The following is a 20,981-nucleotide window of genomic DNA, read 5'->3' on the forward strand; positions in this document are numbered from 1 at the left end:
TTCACAAGCTTCGACAATGTCCTAATGCAAGACCTGGCTCTCCTATTAAAATAAAAACACAGTCTCTACCACAGTGTTTGGTACTGATTTCTTCAGTAATAAATCTCCCACTAATAACGGAATGGTTCCATTTGTACAGATGTGTGCACAAGTCCCCTTTCCATTATGGCAGTTCCTGATTACCACCACTTAAAAAAAAATTCACATCCTCTAATTAAAAAAAAAAATCATATTCCGGCACCTGTTTGGACAACATAGGTTACACACAAGAGGTCCTCTGAGGAAAAATAATCAGAATTAAAGTGGAATAAACCTTTCCAGTCACTTCCCTCCTCCTCTAACCGAGGGATGAATTGATATGAAGCTATAAGTAATGACAAGTCATTTAGATTTCTGAAGCCAATCTTTCATAAACTGGTCTTCATTTGAAATAGCCCCTGGAGAGTTAACTTTACTTCACTATTATTGTTTGATTTTACCTAATTAATATACATTATCACATTTTTTAACCTTTATTTTCTTTTATGGCCCATATACATTGATAACTATGGTTAGGTAAATGTTTTACTACGATTTCCACTAAAATATATGTAATGTTAGGGAAAAAAAAATCCTATAGTCACTCTTTCCCACCATTATAGAGACACCTCTCCCTCAAATTCTCTCCCAAAGAAACAAACTGCAAATTGTTTTGATGAAATTCAACCCCAAGACTCTACCAATAATTAAGTCTTCTTTCCATCTACTACACAGAGAAGAGTCATCTTAATACTTCTTAAATTAAAAATAAATATTCCAGATGGCAATATTAGCATCTATGTTTATGTGTAATTAACACAATGAAATAATATATCTTTAATTGACTTTAAAATACATCAAAATATAGATGATATGACAAAAGGGTAATAATTATAGAAGCCAGGAACTGGATTTTGGATATGAATTATACTAGTCTACTACTTCCTATGCATTTGAAAAAAATTAAATAAAATGCTGAAAATAAAAAAATAAGAATTGATTATATTTGAAGAGAACTATTAATATCTAACTATAAAAATCTTTTTAATTTGAAAGTTGAAATATATTATGAACTATTTTGTTTCTGTAGAATTTGGTCTCTGTATAATTTATTATGATACACAAAGTTCTTCAGTTGAATTTGATAATTAATGTAATCATTAACAATAGTATGTTTTCATACAGATTTCCTAAAAAATCAAACTCTTATGATGCTACTACTTAGACATGTGGCAAGGTCTAGGTATTAATACTTTCCCTCTACACTCCCTTGTTAGTTTTAAAATTTAATTTAGCATCTAGTTTTTATCTAGCTTATTAATATGGAGCAATGCAAATGACTCTTCATTGAAAGCCTGTTGTGTTCTCAATTGTTTAACATTTTCTAAATTATAAAGTACTGTCAAGAGTAACAAGAGTTAAAAAAAAAAAGGTTCGGGTGGGGACTTGAATTCTATCTCATTAGAAAGCAGATTCTAGGAACAGTGCATGCTAGAATGCTTAATTAAAATAAAAACAACTGACATGATTTATGGATCTGCTACTGTGCCAGACAACCTAACTGCTTTTATATTATCTCACTGAATCATTCTAGCAATAATATAAAGTACTATTTAAGCCTGTTGATAAGAAAATAGAAGCTCAGAGAAGTTAAGGAACTTGTTCGGTATCACAAAGCAAAAATTGACAGAGCTCTGCACTGAAATCCAAATCTTTCAGAATCCAAAGCCCATACTCAATCTAACAATTATTTTGCCTCTCACATTAGTTTCAACACCATTCAAACCACATTGCATATACTATTTCTATAGTTACGGAGTATTTGAGGCAGGCATTTTAACTTAAAACACCAAAAGACATACTGATGCAAAGATGGTTGTTTGACAAGGAATAAACAAGCAGCAAGTCCCGGAGGTCTAAGGAGCAGCACTAACAGAAGTTTCCATGCAACTGTCCTTTTATGAAACCGTTTCTTTCTAACTATTTCATTCTGGGGAGCCTGGGTGGCTCAGTGGGTTAAGCATCTGCCTTCAGCTCAGGTCATGATCCTGGGGCCCTGGGATCGAGTCCCCCACTGAGCTCCCTGCACAGCGGAGCCTGCTCCTCCTTCTGCCTGCCGCTCGCTCCCCAGGCCTGTGCTCCCTCACTCTCTGACAAATAAATAAATAACCAAAAAAAAAAAAAAAAAAAAAAAAGAACAAAACCTATTTCATGCTGATAAAGAAGGCTGTCTAGTTAAAACATTACTTTATACAGTGTTTTGATGGTCCTTCCTAGCCAGTAGGAGAACAAGAGAAGCTAACTTAGAGAACTGGTCCTTATTCTAAAGACAAACTGGAATAAAAATATCTGAGGCCAACTCACCAAATGGAATACAGCAGGAACTGGGGGAAAAGAAAGTCTACGTGTTAAGCCCAAAATATATCTGATTATTTGCCTCAAGTGTTTTCTGTTTACTTTTATTTTTTATATAGAGTAACATGAAGTATGAGGAAAAACAGGATTTGGTAGGAAATAATAAAGTGAACTTGAAAACTTCTGCCTTAAGCAGACAGGGTTGAAATGCCTCAAATACTAGTTTATATGCTCCGAAATGACCCTAGAAGGGAGAATGCATCTGAATCAGACGCTCACCTGAAGAAGTGAATGGTGACTATCTGCAGAACACACTTAGAGTTTACTCTTCCATTCCCAACTAGTAACCTATGTTACTGTATTTTTGTCACTTCGGATGTATAAAGAGCTGAAAAGTTTCATGGTGGCCACGATTTATTACAATTTCAAAGAGGATATTTGGAAAGCAGAATGCAATATGTCACATTTGAAATAAAACATTAAACTCAGGTCTCTCTTATTTTTTTAGTACCTTTAAAATTTTAAACCTTGGTTTTTTTTTTTAATGAAAAAAAAAAGGCAGGTAAAGTTATTCAACAGAGCAAAGGTGTTTTTGTTTTGTTTTATTTTGTTTATTTTGTTTTTATTTTACCCATCCCCCCCACCTCTCCTCTGGTAACCATTAGTTTGTTCTCTAGAGTTAAGAGTCTGTTCCTTGGTTTGCCTCCCTTTCTGTTTTTTGTTTGTTTTTGGGTTTTCCCCCCCCTTTGCTTGTTCATTTTGTTTCTTAAATTCCACAAAGGCAACTTCCATTTAGCCAATGTGTATTATTAACCCAACCAAACAGTTCAAGACCTACATTAAGGCTTTAAAAGTCATGGCTAAATGTCAAATTGGGTTATGCCATGTAAAATGAATAGTGTCTTCTTTATATTTTATTTATACGTTGACCAAAGACTATTTATAGCAGTAAATTTACCTAAAAATAGAAATCAATGGTTTGCTTTTCTGACTACTAACAGGATCCAAGCTTGATGGTTTACCTTGATATCATAATTGAAAAATGGGTTCCCTTTCTTGAATTATTGTTTGGGGAGATAAATATTGTGTAAACCGTACCATTTCCTCAAGTTTAGTAACATGAAAATACACTCTCAGTTTATTTCACATATATTTTGTAAGTTGGAGTGTTAGATTAGAGTGAAAGGGAACTGTGCAAAAAATAACACAAGACTTGGATTTCATCTACCGTAGCAATTGGCAAAAATAAAAAAGTGTATGTCTCTTTCCTTGATACTGAATATATTACACAAACAAATGGACATTTAAAATGCAATTTAGATATCATATTTTATGGTCATCAATGATGTCAAATTAAAACAGGTATTATACACTCAATGCAGAGGTCTGAAGTATTTAAAAAAGCTCAATATGTTAAATGCAGTATATCTCTAGAGAAATTAGGTATTGACTGCATGCCTCAGTGAGTAGAAAAATCTACAGAAATCCATACCACACATTGATCCAAATATTGCTTTTTAACATTACTAAGAATGTAGCAAATTTTAAAATAGTATATTTGACACAGATATAATTCTCTTTAATTATCAGGCAACAAGCCCAAAATATGTCAATGTTTATACATGTTAGTTCTTATGAGGAAGAAAAAATTAGTAATAGAAGAGATAGATAAGCCCAATGTATATTACTCTAATTTTACACTAAATGAAGCATTTCAGCCACTCAGAAAATACCTTTAGGTCATACAAGAGAATTGAGTTTGGAAGAATAACTGCAATTTTTAAAACGCATACAGATCTACATAGATGTATGGCAGCCCCAGCAATGCTCTTTCACCTATCCAGCCGTCTCTATGTATCTCTATTCATATTTTTTGGCTTGTAATAATACAAGCTGCCTTCCTTTTGCATAAAGTTGAACATCTTAGAAAACGCTTAGGTGAAACTGCTGACTGGCACCTTATACAAACTCCTTCATTAGAAAAACCCAACTAATCCACAGAAAAATGAGAGTTGGCTCTGGTTTCTGAGTACCCCCTACAACAAGTAGGAGAGACCAGACAGTCTGATCGGGTTAACAGTCTCTACTAAGCGGCTATTTCGCAGGTCAGTTTTACACACAATCCTGAATATTTCCCTGGGCCTGACATATCTGACATACAGCAAATGCTTTGACAACCAGAGGTTCTATTTCCTAGAGATAACTTGTTGTGCTCTTTATGTTTTCCTTTGCATTATCTTTCTCAGTATTTATTTGATCTCATAGCTGGACTGGTACAGAAAAGATTTTTCTGAGATTAAACTACATAGTGACTGTACTGAAAGTAAACACATGAATATTTATGAATCTGACCTTCTACATTTAACTACAGGATTTATGGCCCTGTTTATTCTGGTTTCTAGATATGACTAAATGATTATTTCATTTCTAATAAATTCCTAAAGTAAAATGTTTTATTTTGGAAAATTAAATGTAAAACGTTAGGAATGAATGGTATTCAAACATTTGAAGATATCAAACCCTTCACTTTATATACCAGACTGAAACTGTATATTAAAATTTCAGCAAATATATATATATATGTATGTATGTATGTGTGTATATATGCATGCATGTATGTATTATGTATATACAGTGGACCCTTGAACAACATGGATTTGAACTGCATGGGACCACTTATATGCAGATTTTTTTTTTACAGTACAGTACTATAAATGTATTTTCTCTTCCTTAAGATTTTCTTAGTAACATTTTCTTTCTCTAGCTTACTTTATTGTAAGAATACAGTATGTTATACATATAACATAAAAAAAATATGTGTTGGGCATCTGGGTGGCTCAGTCGGTTAAGCGTCTGCCTTTGGCTCAGGTCATGATCCCAGGGTCCTGGGACTGAGCCCTGCACTGGGCTCCCTGCTCAGTGGGGAGCCTGCTTCTCCCTCTCCCTCTGCCTGCCACTCCCCCTGCTTGTGTTCGCTCTCTGTCAAATGAATAAATAAAATCTTTAAAAAAAATTATGTGTTAATCAACTATGTTATCTGGTAAGGCTTCTGGTTATCAGTTGGTTATCAGTGGTTAAGTTTTGGGGGAGTCAAAAGTTATACATGGATTTTTGACTGCATGGGGCATCAGCACCCCTAACCCTCATGTTGTTCAAGGGTTAACTGTATATGTATGTATACCTACATAGATATCTATGTATATCTGTGCAGACATAGATATACCTAGAAGTTTAGTGTAAATTCTATTTTAGATGCATTAAGGGAATCTACTTTTTATAAGAATCCTGTGAAACCTATGATAAAAATCAATTATTCACTCCAGCATATAACTTTCTAGCAAATACCAAAAATATGTAATATAGGCACTTCCCTGAATAGCCCTCCCAGGGAAGTAATATCATCTTTCTACCATCATTCTCAGTTCATTCTTCTCCCCAGAGACCTAGCATGGTGAAATCTACCCAACTCATCAACATGTGTTACTATTTAGGGAGGAAAAAACTTAAATGGATTACAGAACGAAAAATTGTTTAAATCGTTCATGAAGATAGCACAATGAAAACACTGCCCTAAACAATGGAATGATTGTAGAGGACATTCAGAATTACCATCGTCTGAACACTGACCCAACTAACATGTAACAACTCTACTTCCATTCTACAATTACAGTTGTTTCTTAGCACTTTTAATAGCCAAAATCAGACAGCATCAGTATGAGAGCCATCAGTTATAGAAGTAAGTGGTCCAACCATAAGTTAATATCATTAACATAGCTGGACCAATGCTTAAGAATCTTGTGTGATGAATTTCGTTATACCGCTATGAAAAAAATACTTCCAGGTTTGTGCAAATTCTTCCATACTAATAAATCTGGCAAAAATGAGGAACAAAATTCATTTGGAGTGAAAGAACTCTGAATTGAAAAAAAATATATCAGTAAGCATCTGACTCTTACATTTCTTAATTAAAACCATGTCCCATTTATATCTTTAAATGCTCACTGACTCATTAACAATGTAAATGGTGAAAAATTACACAATATTACTAAATTTCTTAGTGATCATTATTTTTCTAACTATCCTATTCTTAAAAAAAATGTAGTGGTTTCTGTTACTCTGATAGGAATATAAAACGTAACTTCCATTTCAGAAAATTTAACCTATGATTCTTTCTGGAAGGAAGGTGTACAACTGACATACTTGTTTTACTTTTTCATTGGCCTACCTTACACTAGTGTGGGTTTTAATTGCTCTGGAAAATGATCAAGACCCCCTACATTACATGGTCAATGGTCCTTTTAATAGAAAAGGCAATAATATACAGTTGTTTGCACCAACTAAAACTCGCCAGAAAGTATCAGTTTAAGGTAATAGTTCAACAGCCATTAACAAGTGCAAATCTCTAATTGCCTTTTAGTGACATGAGGTCCTTTCAAAGCTTTTTTAAACTATTTTTATGGTTTAGCATATTTGAAAATATTTTTATAAAGTTTACAAAGAATATAATTTTGAAAGGCAAACTTTTTCAATAATCACCATTTTTTTTTACTAGCATAACATTAGAATTGACTTTTTGTCTTGCTGACAGAGCAACTAAGAAAGTACAGTTGCATTGACCATATTGATTGTGAACAAAGCAACCATCAGTGGGACTCTGCACCATATATTTTCAATATTGACCCCCTACTTCCTTTTCCATGGCTTTCTGGGTCGGCTATTGGATTTGGACTGCAGTGTAATAAACAGCTAAGGTTTAATTAATGGTAAATGAATACAAGACATAGGTTATGACTTTAACTAATTAGGGAATTGTTGAATTAAGTCTGCCTTGGAATGCAAGGCAGTACAATCAATATCCAATAAAAGGACTATGTATGTAATTTACCTGCAAATGTGTTTCCAATACCATCAAAGTGAGTTTAAATAAGTAAGATATATGAAAGGCAACTAGGAAAGATTTCCACAAGTTAACACTTTATAGTTTCAGAAAAGATTTCCTTATTGTTGAGAGATGGTATCTTCTAAAACTCTGATAAGGGCCTGGTGAAAAACAGGAATAATTCTTCCCATGTGCACTTTAACCAAATCTGTAATATTATTGACAGCGTACAAATTCACTTGCTGACTTCCAAGTTTAACCTATACAAACTAGTGATTTCCTGCCCCAAATCAGCATCAAGTTTTGCTCACTTGACACCCTGTTGCACACCTTCTCACTTGTCACAATCTCTGACTCCTCCCCCTGGTAGAAGAAATATTCATTGGCATACAGGAATTCACTACTTTTGATAAAAATCTTGTCAATGTTCTTACTCTTCAAACTGACTATGCAAAGGTCATTTCATGGGCCTTATTATTCTTTAATCATCCTTCTGAAATAAAATTAAGAAAAAAGAAAAAAAAGAAACCAACCTACTCCCTTGTGGGCATCCACGCTGGTAAACTCTATTGTCCCATTATGGCCTTTTCTAGGATTTTCCTGATACTGTTTGTGGTTCCCATTGGGACAATATCTGTAGCAAAGTCCATAATCTGCAAGATAAACCTGGAAGACATGAACAGAGAAATGAGTAATGCTTTTGTCCTCTGAAAATATAACCTTTATAATTAAGTCTTAAGAAACTGATAGGTTAAGAACAGCCTCAGATCTACATTTTATTAAACCAAATGGTGCCTCAGGATAAAATATATACAACTGGGGGCCGTAACAACTAACTTTCCAGCTTAAATCCTTACTTCATCATGGGCAGATCTTGTTTCTGAGTTGACTTAGATTTTAGTCCTTTTTAATGTACTCCTAAATTCCCTTCCCTCCAGGTGGGCATGTAGACATCATAAACTACAATAGGCTTTTTTTTTTCTGTATTCATACAGCTTATGAGGTCTGCCCTTTCTTATAACCCCTCCGTTAAACATAAACGTGTTTCAAGCAGGGAGGGGAGAGGAGAGCAAACAATCTAAAAATATAAACCTAATGTTATAGGAAACTCCATTAACAGGAAGTATAAAAATAGTGAACAGACTATAAGAGGTAAAGACTCTTAAAAAAAAAAAAAAAAAACAAAAAAACCCCCGCCATGTTGCCCGTATTTAAGAGTGGAACATCAGTGCAGTACTTTTGGCCTTGCAGACCGATCCATATCATCACTGTTATCTTTGTAAGTCTGTCAGAATTGCAAGCAGGGTCTCCAAACAGAATATAGATTGTTAAAAGTCAGATGGCAATTCAAGTGAATTTTTCTCAGATTACTTTTGGAGAGAGAAAGAGGGGGGGAGAAGTAATTTTACAGACATAGCATGCCCTGAATAGGGAACTGATACGACAGTCATCCTCACGTGTAGCCAGAATAGAGTAGTTCCCAAATACATTTCCATGCTCCCTCCAAAAAGAAAGCAGTTTACAATTTTTAAATGTGTTGTTTCACATGTATTTCTTTAAAACTGGGGGACTGCGGCAACATTTCATGATGCAGCTTCAAGACAAGAGAGCACTGTACTACAACCGGCGCTTTAAAGTAGAACATCTATTCCAAGAAAATTTAGTATTAAATTTTAGTCTAACTTTTTGGTTTTATGATAGCCTAAGAAGGAGATAATTTGACCTTCAAAATATAAACAGCACAGAGTTTTCTTCATGTGATGGAGAATATAGCTTGCTAGGGTGTCTGGAAACATGGTATTTCAGTTTTCTCTCTCGCGCCCACAGACACCATTTCTCAACATGGCCTCAGAAGTAACCGATCCCTCTGCCCTAAATAACTAGACTCCAGGATCAGATGTGTAACTGGTTGCTTGCTTTCACTATTTATGATGCACTTTATTTAGTTTAAGAACTAAATAGACTTCACTTTGCAAAGTAGATATCCTGAAAATGTACATACTGGTAATTCAGCAAAAGGAAACATTTTAAATATGCTAGAGTAATTTACTACTTAAAAAAAAAAAGACCTATAGGCAAACCGTAAGAGACTCGTAACTATAGGGAACAAACTGAGGGTAGCTGGAAGGGGGGTAGCTGGGGGGATGGGGTAACTGAGTGATGGGCATTAAGGAGGGCACTTGATGTAATGAGCACTGGGTGTTATATGCAACTGATGAATCACTGAATTCTACCCCTGAAACTCATAATACTCTCTATGTTAACTAAATTGAATTTAAATAAAAAAAATTTTAAAAATTAAAAAAAAGACCTATCAAGTTTTTCATGTAGTCATTAGTCAAAAAAAAAAAAAAAAAATCAGACCTAAAATTTATGGAGTGCTTAATATGCACCAGACAGCACGCCAAGAGCTTTATATTCACTGACCCTCACAGAAACCCTGTAGGTAGGTACCATTATCTCCATTTGACTCAAGTACAAACTGAAGCCTAGTGAGAGTATGTGATTTGTGCAGTAAAATGGAGCCAGAGGCTGACACTGGAGACTTCACTCCGAATCACTGTCAAAGGGAAATTGCACTGGACAAGTTACACAGACAAGGAAGACTTTATTCAAAGCTGGAGAGAGAGACTGCTGCATTAGGTGAGGAGTTTGAACTCAACTCTGCTGAAACAAAACATGGGCGAGTTTTTAAGTGCAGGGGGTGAGCTAGTGAAATAACTGGAGGAGGTTAAGGGAACGTTGGTCAGTGTGACTAGGTCGTCCATGTTGTTAATTGGTGTGTAGGCTCCAACGACCCTCCCTCAGAGTCAAGGGGATAGGGGCACAATCTTTCTTCATGACTACTTTCAAAGGGATGGATCCCAGGTCCTTGAAAAAGACATTCCTGGGTTGCAAAACTGGCAAGAGGCTGAGAAAAGATTTACATCTCAAACGCACAGAGAAAGAACTTACAATTTCAAGTTTTCTAAGGTAAATGCTCTAAAAAAAAAAAAAAGAAAACGGTTGACAGGGGCCTATAATCCAGAAGAAAACTGTCTAAAGTTCAGTCAAGCTGAAGACAAGAAGCTAGTAATATAGTAAAGAAAACATATGCTAACCATTTGACTCAGAATACAGTAATTCATTTGAATAGTACTTCGGTGGACATGTGGGTATCTCTTTTAGATAATGATTTCATTTCCTTTGGATATATACCCAGAAGTGGATTGTTGGATCAAATGGTAGTTCTATTTTGAATTTCTTGAGGAACCTCCATACTGTTGCTCACAGTGGCTGCAGCAGTTTGCATTCCCATCAACAGTGCACCAGCGTTCCCCTTTCTCCACATCCTCACCAACACTTATCTCGTCTTTTTGATAATAGCCTAACTGCTGTGAGTTGATATCACCTTGTGGTTTTGATTTGAATTTCTCTGATGATTTAGTGATGCTGAATACCTTTTTACATACCTGCTGGCCATTTGGATGTTTTCTTTGAAAAAAAGTCTATACAGGTCCTTTGCCCATCTTTTAATTGAGTTGTTTTGGTTTGTTTTTATTATTGAGTTGTATGAGTTCTTTGCATATTTTGGATATATCCTCATTGGATATGTGGCTTAGAAATGTTTTCTCCCACTCCATAATTGCCTATTCATTTTGTTGATGGTTTCCTTTACTATGCAGAAGCTTTTTAGTTTGATGTAGTCCCACTTGTAGATTTTTGCTTTAGTTGCCTGTGCTTTTGGTGTCAAATCCAAAGATCACTGCCAAGACCAATGTCAAGGAGCTTTTCCCTGTTTTCTTCTAGAAGTTTTATGGTTTCAAATCTTATGTTCAAGCCTTTACTACACTTGGAGTTAATTTCTGTGTATGGTGTAAGATATGGGCCCAGTTTCATTCTTTTCCATTAGCTGTCCAGTTTTCCCAACACCATTTAAGAGATTATCCTTTCTTTACATATATTCTTCGCTCCTTGTCAAAGATTAATTGACCGTATATGCATTAGTTTGTTTCTGGAGTCTCTATTCCGTTGCATTGATCTATGTGTCTCTTCTTATGCTAATATATTGTTTTGATTACTGGAACTTTGTAACCCAGTTTGAGATCAGGAGATGAGAGGCCTCTAACACTCTTCTTCCTTCTTAGGATTGCTATGGCAATTCAGGATCTTCTGTGGTTCCAAACAATTTTTAGAATTGTTTTTCTATTTCTATGAAAAAGGCCACTGGAAATTTGATAGGGACTGAGTATGTTGACTGCTCTGCATAGTATGGACATTTTTTATGATTTTAATTCTTCCAACCCATCAAAATGGAATTTCCATTTATCTGTGTCTTCTTCAATTTTTTTCATCAGTGTTTTATGGTTTTCGGTACATAGGACTTTCATGTTCTTGGTTAAATTTATTCCTGAATATTTTATTCTTTTTGATGCTGTTATAAATGGGATTATTTTAATTTCTCTTTCCAATAGCTCATTGTTAGTGTATAGAAATGCAACTGATCTTTGTATACTGATTTCGCATCCTGCAACTTTACTGAATTCATTTATTAGTTCTAATAATTTTTTGGTGGAGTCTAGGGTTCTCTATATATAATATCATGTCATCCACAGAGACAATTTTACTTCTTCCTTTCCAATGTGGATGACTTTATTTTTCTTGCTAATTGCTCTGGGTAGGACTTCTAGTACTATATTTGTTCAGTACTGTACTTGTTCTGTGGTGTAACATATGATCTATTCTAGAGAATGTTCCATGTGTGCTTGAGAAGAATGTGTATTCTGCTGTGGTTGGATGGAATGACTTATATATGTCTTAGTCCCATCTGGTCTAACACGTAGTTTAAGCCCAATGTTTCCTCATTGATTTTCATCTGGATGATCTATCCGTTGTTGAAAATGGGGTATTGGAGCTCCCATATTATTGTTTTGTTGTCTGTAGGTGGAGTCTTTAATCTGTTAATATATGCTTTACATATTTGGTACTCCAATATTGGGTGTATAGTCATTGGTCTTAAGAGAGAGTTGTGGGGGAGGATTCAAATAATCATGGAATGCTATTGAACAGAGTGGTAGAACAAACAAATATCTATCCCCACCACCCAACACAACCCTCCCCCCATTTTTTTAGTTTGTTTTTTACCTACTAGTGTAGCATATGGCTTAAAATATTTATATTCTATGAGAACTGGATAAATTCTCTAAAATCCTCTTTTTACCACTAGCGTCTATCAATATTATAGGTCTTGATGCATTAATGACGAAATTTAGGAGTGACTACATTTGGTAAGTAGAGATTTTGGTATAAGCAAAGTCAATATTTTGTAATCAAAATGTTGATAAATTAATTTGATACAAATCACATCAAAGTGAGAGTTTCTATGAAGTACCGCAGTAGAAAAACAGTCTAGAATTCTGTAAGAACAATTCAAAGAAAGAAAGAAAAAAAAGACTGGGAAATATTGTCAAATAAGATAAGGAAAGGAAGAAAGGAAGAAAATTCACTGAGGTTCTACTTATGCGATAATCACTGGACAAAGTACCTTTCACAAATTATGTCATTAAATCCAGGCAACCTTCCAGCCAGGTAGCATTGGTCTCGTTTTACATATGAAGAAGTCAAGCTCCCCAGTAATTAAGCAGCTTGTCCAGGTCAGCGCTAGTAAAGGATGGAAGCAAGATTCAATCCCATGCCAATATAACATCAAAATCCATTCTCTCTTTTTTAATATTGTATAGAATTTGGGGTTCTATCCATTTCTGAAATTTTGTTGAAGTCAAAAATAAGTTTAAGCAGAACTTAATCCTAACAATAAGGTTTGCAGTCTAGGTCCTATTTTTGTGTGTCCTTGAGCTAAGAATGATTTTTACATTTTTATAGGATTATAAAGAAAAAGAGAAAAGAAAGAAAAAAAAGAATATGCAGCAGAGACCCATATGTGGCCCACAGAGCTCATAAAAGCCTAAAATATTTACTATCTGGCTCTTTACAGAAAAAGTTTGCCAACCCCTAACCTAAAATAAAACTTGCTTTCTAGTTAACTTTTTAAATATTATCTTTTTTTTCTGTGAAATAAAAAATAACTAGTTAATATTTTTTACTTTAAGTATAAATATATATAATATCCCTAGTTTTAGACAAGCCTGCAGTGGGAAACTCAAGAGTACCAAGATCAAGTAGGAAGTGATTATTTGCATTGTAATCATACTAGGCATAGAAAAATGTAAATATCTAGCTCCCTAACGCATTTTAATTTTTTAAAAAGATTTTATTTATCTGAGAGAGAGAGAGAGAGAGAGAGAGAGAGGGCATGAGCAGGGGTGAGGGGCAGAGGGAGAGAGAGAAGCAGACTCCCCACTGAGCAGGGAGCCTGACAGGCTGGATCCCAGGATCCTGAGATCATGACCTGAGCCAAAAGCAGATACTTAACCGACTGGGCCACCCAGGTGTTCCTCCCTAATGCATTTTAAATGATTTTTTGTATGTGACTTTTCTGAATTTAGTTATCGTTTCCTTTCTCCATGAGTAAAAGAAAAGCTCTGCCTGCCTCCCTTTACTCTAATTCCATAGACCTTTCTATTACACTGCACTACTTCTCACATTTCCACATGGAACTCATTTTCTTCTCACCTTTCTTAGATATTATATTTCAAATTCATGAGGTGGGTAGCGAAGATGTGCCATTATTCACATTAAACAGATAAAAAATAATGTGTTATACCCAAATAATGCAAGTCACCCAATGCTAAGTCCAGCTTCTACTCAGTTTTATTGTTTTAGTGAGTTTCTCAGGCTCCCCAACTTCCCCACTCCAAAAAAACCCCACCTAATCTGAACTAAGGTTTACAAAGACATTTGACTTTAATATTTTGCTACTGAAAAGGTAGTGTGGCAGCCACTGAGGTCCAATTCCATCCAGACAGAACCGAACTTTCACCTATGAAGAGGGCAGTAAGCTGATGACCTCGAGCGACAAGGGCCATGGGGAGCTGCTACGGCATATGAGCCAAGGCCATGCTCTTCCTAGGCTGCACCTGCCAAACAATGATCATGGTGGCGGTACTGTGTGGCCACTGCTCCCCAAGGGGCCCTTTTCTAATGGGTACTCTCTGCTCTGATGCTCCGTGTCAGAACTGTATCAGTCTAAGCTTTCCTGGCACAAATCCTTCCTATCTCCTCTCTAGTCACAGGGGTCATAACAACAACCCACACTCTCAAAGCTTTCCTTGTCCAGTCTTGCTTTTTCTCTTTTTCTCTTTCACAGGTAATATACTTGCTTCCCCTATTAAGGCCTTGCACTCCTAATTCCATCTCAGTATTGGCCCTCTGAGAACTGGATTTGGCACAGGTGGTCAGTAAATCATAGCCTTCGTTAAAAGCACTGAACAAATAAAGATGAAAACAAATCAGACTTTGCTGTCCATAAAGAACACAACTTTCCTATACTGAACAGGACTGTCTCAAACGTTCTTCCCCTTTTACCTAACTAGATCTACACCTATATATGCCACATTCTCAAGTTCTGCACTTAGTTAACCCTTTACTTCCCATCGCCTTTGTTTCCTAATGTGGGAAGGTTCTTACACTGCTTTATTTTTCCAAATGGATGGGGAGAACTAATGATTACAGAACACCCTGTGATAAGTCCTCTTTGCAGTGAATTGCATGGGAAGGGCCTTCACCTTCAATCCAGCACCCCTCTATGCATGCCCAAAGTGTTCTTCTCTGCCTCCTACCACAGCCCTGGATTCACAATTCACAATTTCTGGGTTCACCACTCACCCCTGAATCCTATTCTGGTATGTACCTTCCTTTAACCACAAAGCAACTTACTGGGTTTTATGTCCACATGGACTTACTATTTAAAAATGTATAGAGTTATTTAGTTTTCTTTTTTGGGGAGGAGGGACAAAGGGAGAGGGAGAAAGAGAGAATCTTAAGCAGGTTCCATGCCCAGCACAGAGCCCGATGCAGGGCTTGATCTCACAAACTTGAGATCATGACCTGAGTTGAAATCAAGATTGAACGCTCAACCGACTGAGCCACCCAGGCGGCCCTAGCTTTTCTTTTAAGCCCTGCTCCATATTTATAGGCTGTAAGCTCTGAGGGGCACGTGGCCAGGATAATGTTGTACACATTTTTGTATCTGTGACAGTACCTCCTCTTAAGGCCTTCGGCACAGGCTTAAATAAATTTTTATTGATTTGACTTGGTGGTAATAATTGGAAAAATTGAAGTAAATTCTTTTCAATAGCCACCTGAGTGCCAAGCATGATAAACTATCAAAAATTGCATATTTACAAAAAACAAAGAAAAAGAAAAATGAATGTATATTTGTTGAATGCTTGCCAAGTGAAAACATTACATGCTTTACAGAAGTCAAATCGTTTAACGCTCATGTGGAGATTATTTTAAGATATCTTGAGGATGAGAAAATACGATGAGTAAGGTTAGGTACTCTGTGAAAATCAAACTTATAGCAAGGGGCAAAGTTGAAAGCAAACCTTAATCAGTCTGATCAGAGGCTGAGTTTTCTCCGTATATTTCACATAGAGAAAGGAGAGATGATATACACCCATCTACAGGTCCAAAGATAACATTTCCTTTGAAAAAAGTATAGCAGATTTAAATTCAGTAATATTTTAGAGCAAGGGAGTTTATTTCTAAGTGGGAGGCTCAGAGAAAGAAACATTTGAGTTGGGCCTTGACAAATACCTAAGATTTCCACAAATGAGGACAGAGAAAAAGAAGTAACCCAGGAGGGAAAACCAGAGCACAGGTCGGTGTAGGTTGGGAGTGCAGAGGTTATTGGAAATACAACACAAGCCAGAAAAACTGGTTAGCATCAGTTTACAGAAAGCTTCTAAAAACATGTTAAGAAGCTGGGATACAATTTCTGTATGTAAAGGCAAGTCACCAAAGGTTTTTGGCAAGGAATAGTATTATCAGTACTGGCAGCACCATAATGAGGAAGTAGAAGCAGGGAATCCACTTAGAAGACTGTAACAATAGTCCAGGCAAAGGGCAATGGGAGGGCAGACCAGGGCACTGGTGAACAAAAGAAGGGAGACAAAGAAGAACCATGGTTCTTGGGGAAGAGGACCAATGACAACTCTAAAAATGGTGTGGCTGGCTAGTAAGTGAGTATTCAGTGAATAAAGGAAACAGGTGGAAGAGGTGGTTTGGAAAGAAAATGATTTATTCATTTTTGTACCAAAGCAAACTGGTTGATTAGGGGGCTAACACCCTAACCCAACCAGTTCCTGGTTCTTTCAGTTTATGCAAGATTGAGTGACATGCTCATTGTTGACGGGAAAAGTAAAGGACTTCTTTCCCATCAAGAGTCAAATCTGCTGCCTTCCTGCTCCCCAAGCAACCAAGAATCCTAAGCACCGAGCAGCCAGACCGGTGCAAATGGAAGCATTTCTCAGCACTTGATGTGATGGACAGGAAAACTGTCAGCTGGAGAAGGGGTGCAAGGGGTTACGGAGCTGAGAGAGAAAGAAGCAAGACACAATGTGAACAAATGCCACTGCCCAGTGGGATGTGACCACCCGTTAAATCACATTACTACTTTACCTCTGCTTTGCAGACTGATTATAAATTAGAGATGTATATTCAACCCCTCAAATGGGATTCGCTTTTTATTTTTATTTTTTTATTTTTTTTTTAAAGATTTTATTTATTTATTCGACAGAGATAGAGACAGCCAGCGAGAGAGAGAACACAAGCAGGGGGAGTGGGAGAGGAAGAAGCAGGCTCATAGCAGAAGAGCCCGATGTGGGGCTCGATCCCATAACGCCGGGATCACGCCCTGAGCCAAAGGCAGACGCTTAACCACTGTGCCACCCAGGCGCCCCGGGATTCGCTTTTTAAGAACTTAAATTTTTGTCATACACTCATATCTTATCATAACTTACACTATTTTATACAATTAAATCCTTTTAATTAACACACCTTGTTGTATCAAGAAATGTGTCTGTAAAGCTCTCATTATCAGAGACTGATGGAAATTATACTCTGGAGAGAGACAGTCACTATTCATGACTTTTTTAAATGGAAATCTAGAAAACACTTTGAAAACTCCAGTGAGAACATAGACATACTCAGTAACTTTGAAGGCTCTTTAAAAAAAAAGCCAGCATTTATCTTATTTGACTAAGGTATAATATTTCCCTATTCTATCAACAAGATACTAGTATGTGAAAATCTTCGTGAGAAATTAAACACTTCCTGACTAATGAAAATCACTATATGCCAAAAAAGGAATAAAGCATGCAATGTGTAAGCAGCATGTTAATGTCCAAAAACATCCCTCATGTCTGTTAAAAACTTATATGTAACCTCACAGATGCTACTACATGTTGATATAAATCTGTGCTTCTTATTCTTTTATTGTATAGCACTGTTTTGTTTTTCAACTTCCCTACCTTGTTTTTGCCAGTAATGTCGCGTTACCGCTACACAGTCTAGACAAAATAATGCAACTTTTAAAAGGTACCAGCTTACTTTTCAAACATGATGCTTCTTAGAATAAGCATGAAGATGTATTTTTCAAAACTACAGTCTGACCTTACCTGAGCCGTAAAAAGTCTGCAGTGTCTGTTTTCTGATGGATGCAACATGCAGTTATTCTTTAAAAAAAAAAAAAAAAAAAAATCTGTCTCATGTGTTGGAGGTTTTTTCCCCCCTCTTAGATCTCAAAATTACCTATTCTATTTCACATCTGAAATTTTATCCTGTTTTCTTTATATGTAATATTCATTGAGAGTGAGAGACTTAAAGACACATTCGTGGGGTTAACATACGAAGGAACAGCAGATGAGCTGGGCCTCTCACCGCGATCTTTTCAAGGCATCTACTGCCCCACTGGGGCTCAAGGCTATGGCTCCTTTAAATGGTGCTGTAGATTCAAGCATCCCAACAAAATACCAAGGTATTTAGCAGTATTCTAAATGATATTCGCATTTTGAATTCATGACCTGTTTTTCTATTCCAACCTGGTCCTTTTAGCAATATGTGAAAGCCTATTTGCTCAAATAGGGCTGTGACTTAATGTGCTTTCCAGACTTTTGGGGGAGATTCCCTCAATAGATCATATGCTAGCAATTGCTTCTTTACTAAAAATGCCTTTCACCCACAAAAGAAAACCTTTCCAATTACAGTCTCTTTCCAATTTGTCCTTCTGACACAAGTTCTCAAGAATTAGATGAAAGAACCTACAACACCCTTTCTTTCTCATTTCCAACATGATATCAAAGCACATAATTTGTGCCTGTCCTTTAGCAAAATAAATAGGCAATGGGAGAGCATAATCTGAATTGCATCCAATTTATGGTCTTCCTTTTTGTCTAAATCAAATCTGAACTTAAGACTTTTCAGCATGTAGGTAAGCATTCTCAGAGCTTGGTATATCTGTAAATAGTAGATACTCACAAAATGTCAGCTGATATAATTTGACTGTCATTGCTATAATTTCATAAACAGGTTCACCACATGGAAGTTATATCTACATAAAACACAGCTAACCAACATTCAAACTAGCTGCCCTGTTCCCCACTGCCTACAAATTCCACTGGTGTCAGAGACGGCAGGTGAGGTTGCCAGCACCAATGCCATTCACACATGCACAGTTTTTCAAAAGCCCCTAGACAGGGGTGCATCTTAACCCATCCAACTTATGCAGCTTAATGAGTTGATTCAGAGTCCAAAAATGCCATTTTCCCATACTAACTAAAAAACAAAGAAACAAACACCCTGTATATAGCCTTGCGTGCATCAGAATGCTCGAATATTCTTTGGTCATCTATGCATTTGGCCTTCAGAAATAGAAATAATATGACCAGTGGGACTCAGTAGGCACTCAATAAGCATGTATTGATTATAGAAAAACACTAATTTTTCAACAGCACTAACTCTCTTGGGAACCATACTCTTGGGGCTAGGTGATTTGCTAAATGGGCCATCCCATATTTATAGTGCAAATACACTCCTAAAATGTGAAATCTTTTCCCATATATAGAAAACAGACCCTGGAAGTTCTGGTCCCTACAACCGGAGGGACATCTATCATTAAACTACACATCTGGGGAGAACTACACTTATTAAATCCAATTCATTACCACCTTCTTAATATCTAACCAGAACATCATTATGTCTTTTTTCATAAATCTAAAGAATTCTTGGAAAGCAAAAAATAGGATAGGGTATTCTTTTGTCATATATATATAAATAATGAAATTATCTTCTATTTATTACTGAGTATTTACTATGTGCCTCTTATTTGTCTAAGCCTTTCACATGTTTAAATCTCTTGATTCTTCTCCCTGTGAGGGAGGTACTATTATCATTTTCAGATGTGGAAACAGAAGCATAGGCAAGTGAAATAATATAGCAAAGGAAACAGCTAATAAGAGGCAGAGCCAGGGAGGGAGTCTGATTCTTGAGCTCAGACCCTTAACTATTTTTACACTGAATCTATATTGAAAGTTATGCAAATAGTTACCAGCTTCTTCTATTAAACCTTTTGCCTGGGATTAGGAGAAAGTAAACCACCTTTTTCTTAATTTTAATTTTTGTTTTTTTAAAAAGATTTTATTTTTTTGAGAGAGAGAGCACGGAGGGAGAGGGAGAGCAGACTCCCTGCTGAGCAGAGAGCTCGATGCAGGGCTTGATCCCAGGACTCCAAGATCATGACCTGAGCCGAAGGTGGATGCTTAACTGACTGAGCCACCCAGGTGCCCCACCACTTTTTTTTTTTTTTTAATATCTTCTGATTCTGAACAAGGACATTTAGCTCCAGAATAAACAAGCAGTCTATTATCATGAAGATCCCACCACACATGGGCAAGAACTAACTGCCTGGAGATCCCATGTGTAAGAACAAATCCTGTTAGAAACACTAGCTGATCTGGCCCGGCCTGGAGTGGCCCTAGGCAAAATAAAAGAGGGTACTTCTCTCTCCCCTCTATTCTCACTTTTCCCCTTCCCATTCCCCCCCCCCCCCCATCCTGGTGCTCACATATGGCTAAAACTCACTGGTATTCACGCTCAAGTGTTAGCAACTTATATAAAACAGAACACTCTCCTGAGATTTTTATTAAAATAGTTTGGGGGAAATATATTATCTCAACTTCCACCCGAAGATCTGTCAGGCCCTGTGTTGGTTTTGCAGGGCTGCCGCTCTAACAAGACACCACAGATGAGGTAGCTTCAACAATGACAGAAAGGCATCTGCCCCCAATCTTCAAGGCTGCCTGTCTGCCATCAAGGTGTTCGCAGGGTTGGTCCCTGCTGAGGCCTGCAAGGGATGATCTGTTCTATGCCTCTCTCCTAGCTTCTGGTGATCTCAGGTTCTCCAAGTTTATAGGAACCATTCTTCCTGTCTCTTCACTTGTCTTTCCTCTGTTCATGTCTGGTCTGTCTCTATGTCCAAGTAATGCCCATTTATAACCTTAACTGTACTGGATTAGGGCCTTTCCTAATGACCTAATCTGAACTCAGAAAGACCCTACATCCAAATAAGGTCACGTTCACAGATACTGGGGGTTGGGAGTTCAACATCCTTCAAGGGGACACAATTTAACCCACAGCAGCCCCTATTTCTCAGTGTCTCTCCATGAATATGCTGGCAGAGCTCTATCCATAAAAAAACACCAATAATGGCTATAATGATCACTTGACACTGGATAGATTTCTCGCAATAGGAATTTAAGAAATGTACAAACGCCTTAGTTGCTATACGTGG

At 36.7% G+C, this 20,981-nt stretch overlaps 1 protein-coding gene across 9 annotated transcripts in view; it reads right to left on the bottom strand.

Annotated features, from left to right (window-relative positions):
- VRK2 (VRK serine/threonine kinase 2) overlaps positions 1-20,981 on the bottom strand; it is a 114,577-nt gene that overhangs the window by 28,310 nt on the left and 65,286 nt on the right. For 8 of the 9 annotated variants that reach the window (XR_005832980.1, XR_005832979.1, XR_005832977.1 and 5 more), the window contains exons 8-9: positions 17,812-17,868; positions 7,786-7,918 (exon numbers count right to left, since the gene is read on the bottom strand). Coding sequence is in view for 5 of the 9 variants with exons in the window: in XM_040623453.1 (XP_040479387.1) it covers positions 7,786-7,918; positions 17,812-17,868 (190 nt within the window). In the remaining 4 variants the exon portion in view is untranslated. The remainder of the gene's footprint in view (positions 1-7,785; positions 7,919-17,811; positions 17,869-20,981) is intronic. The other variant, XM_040623454.1, reaches the window with a different exon arrangement.

This window comes from Ursus maritimus, unplaced genomic scaffold (assembly GCF_017311325.1).
Source record: "Ursus maritimus isolate PB19 unplaced genomic scaffold, ASM1731132v1 scaffold_6, whole genome shotgun sequence".
Taxonomy (NCBI): Eukaryota; Metazoa; Chordata; class Mammalia; order Carnivora; family Ursidae; genus Ursus; species Ursus maritimus.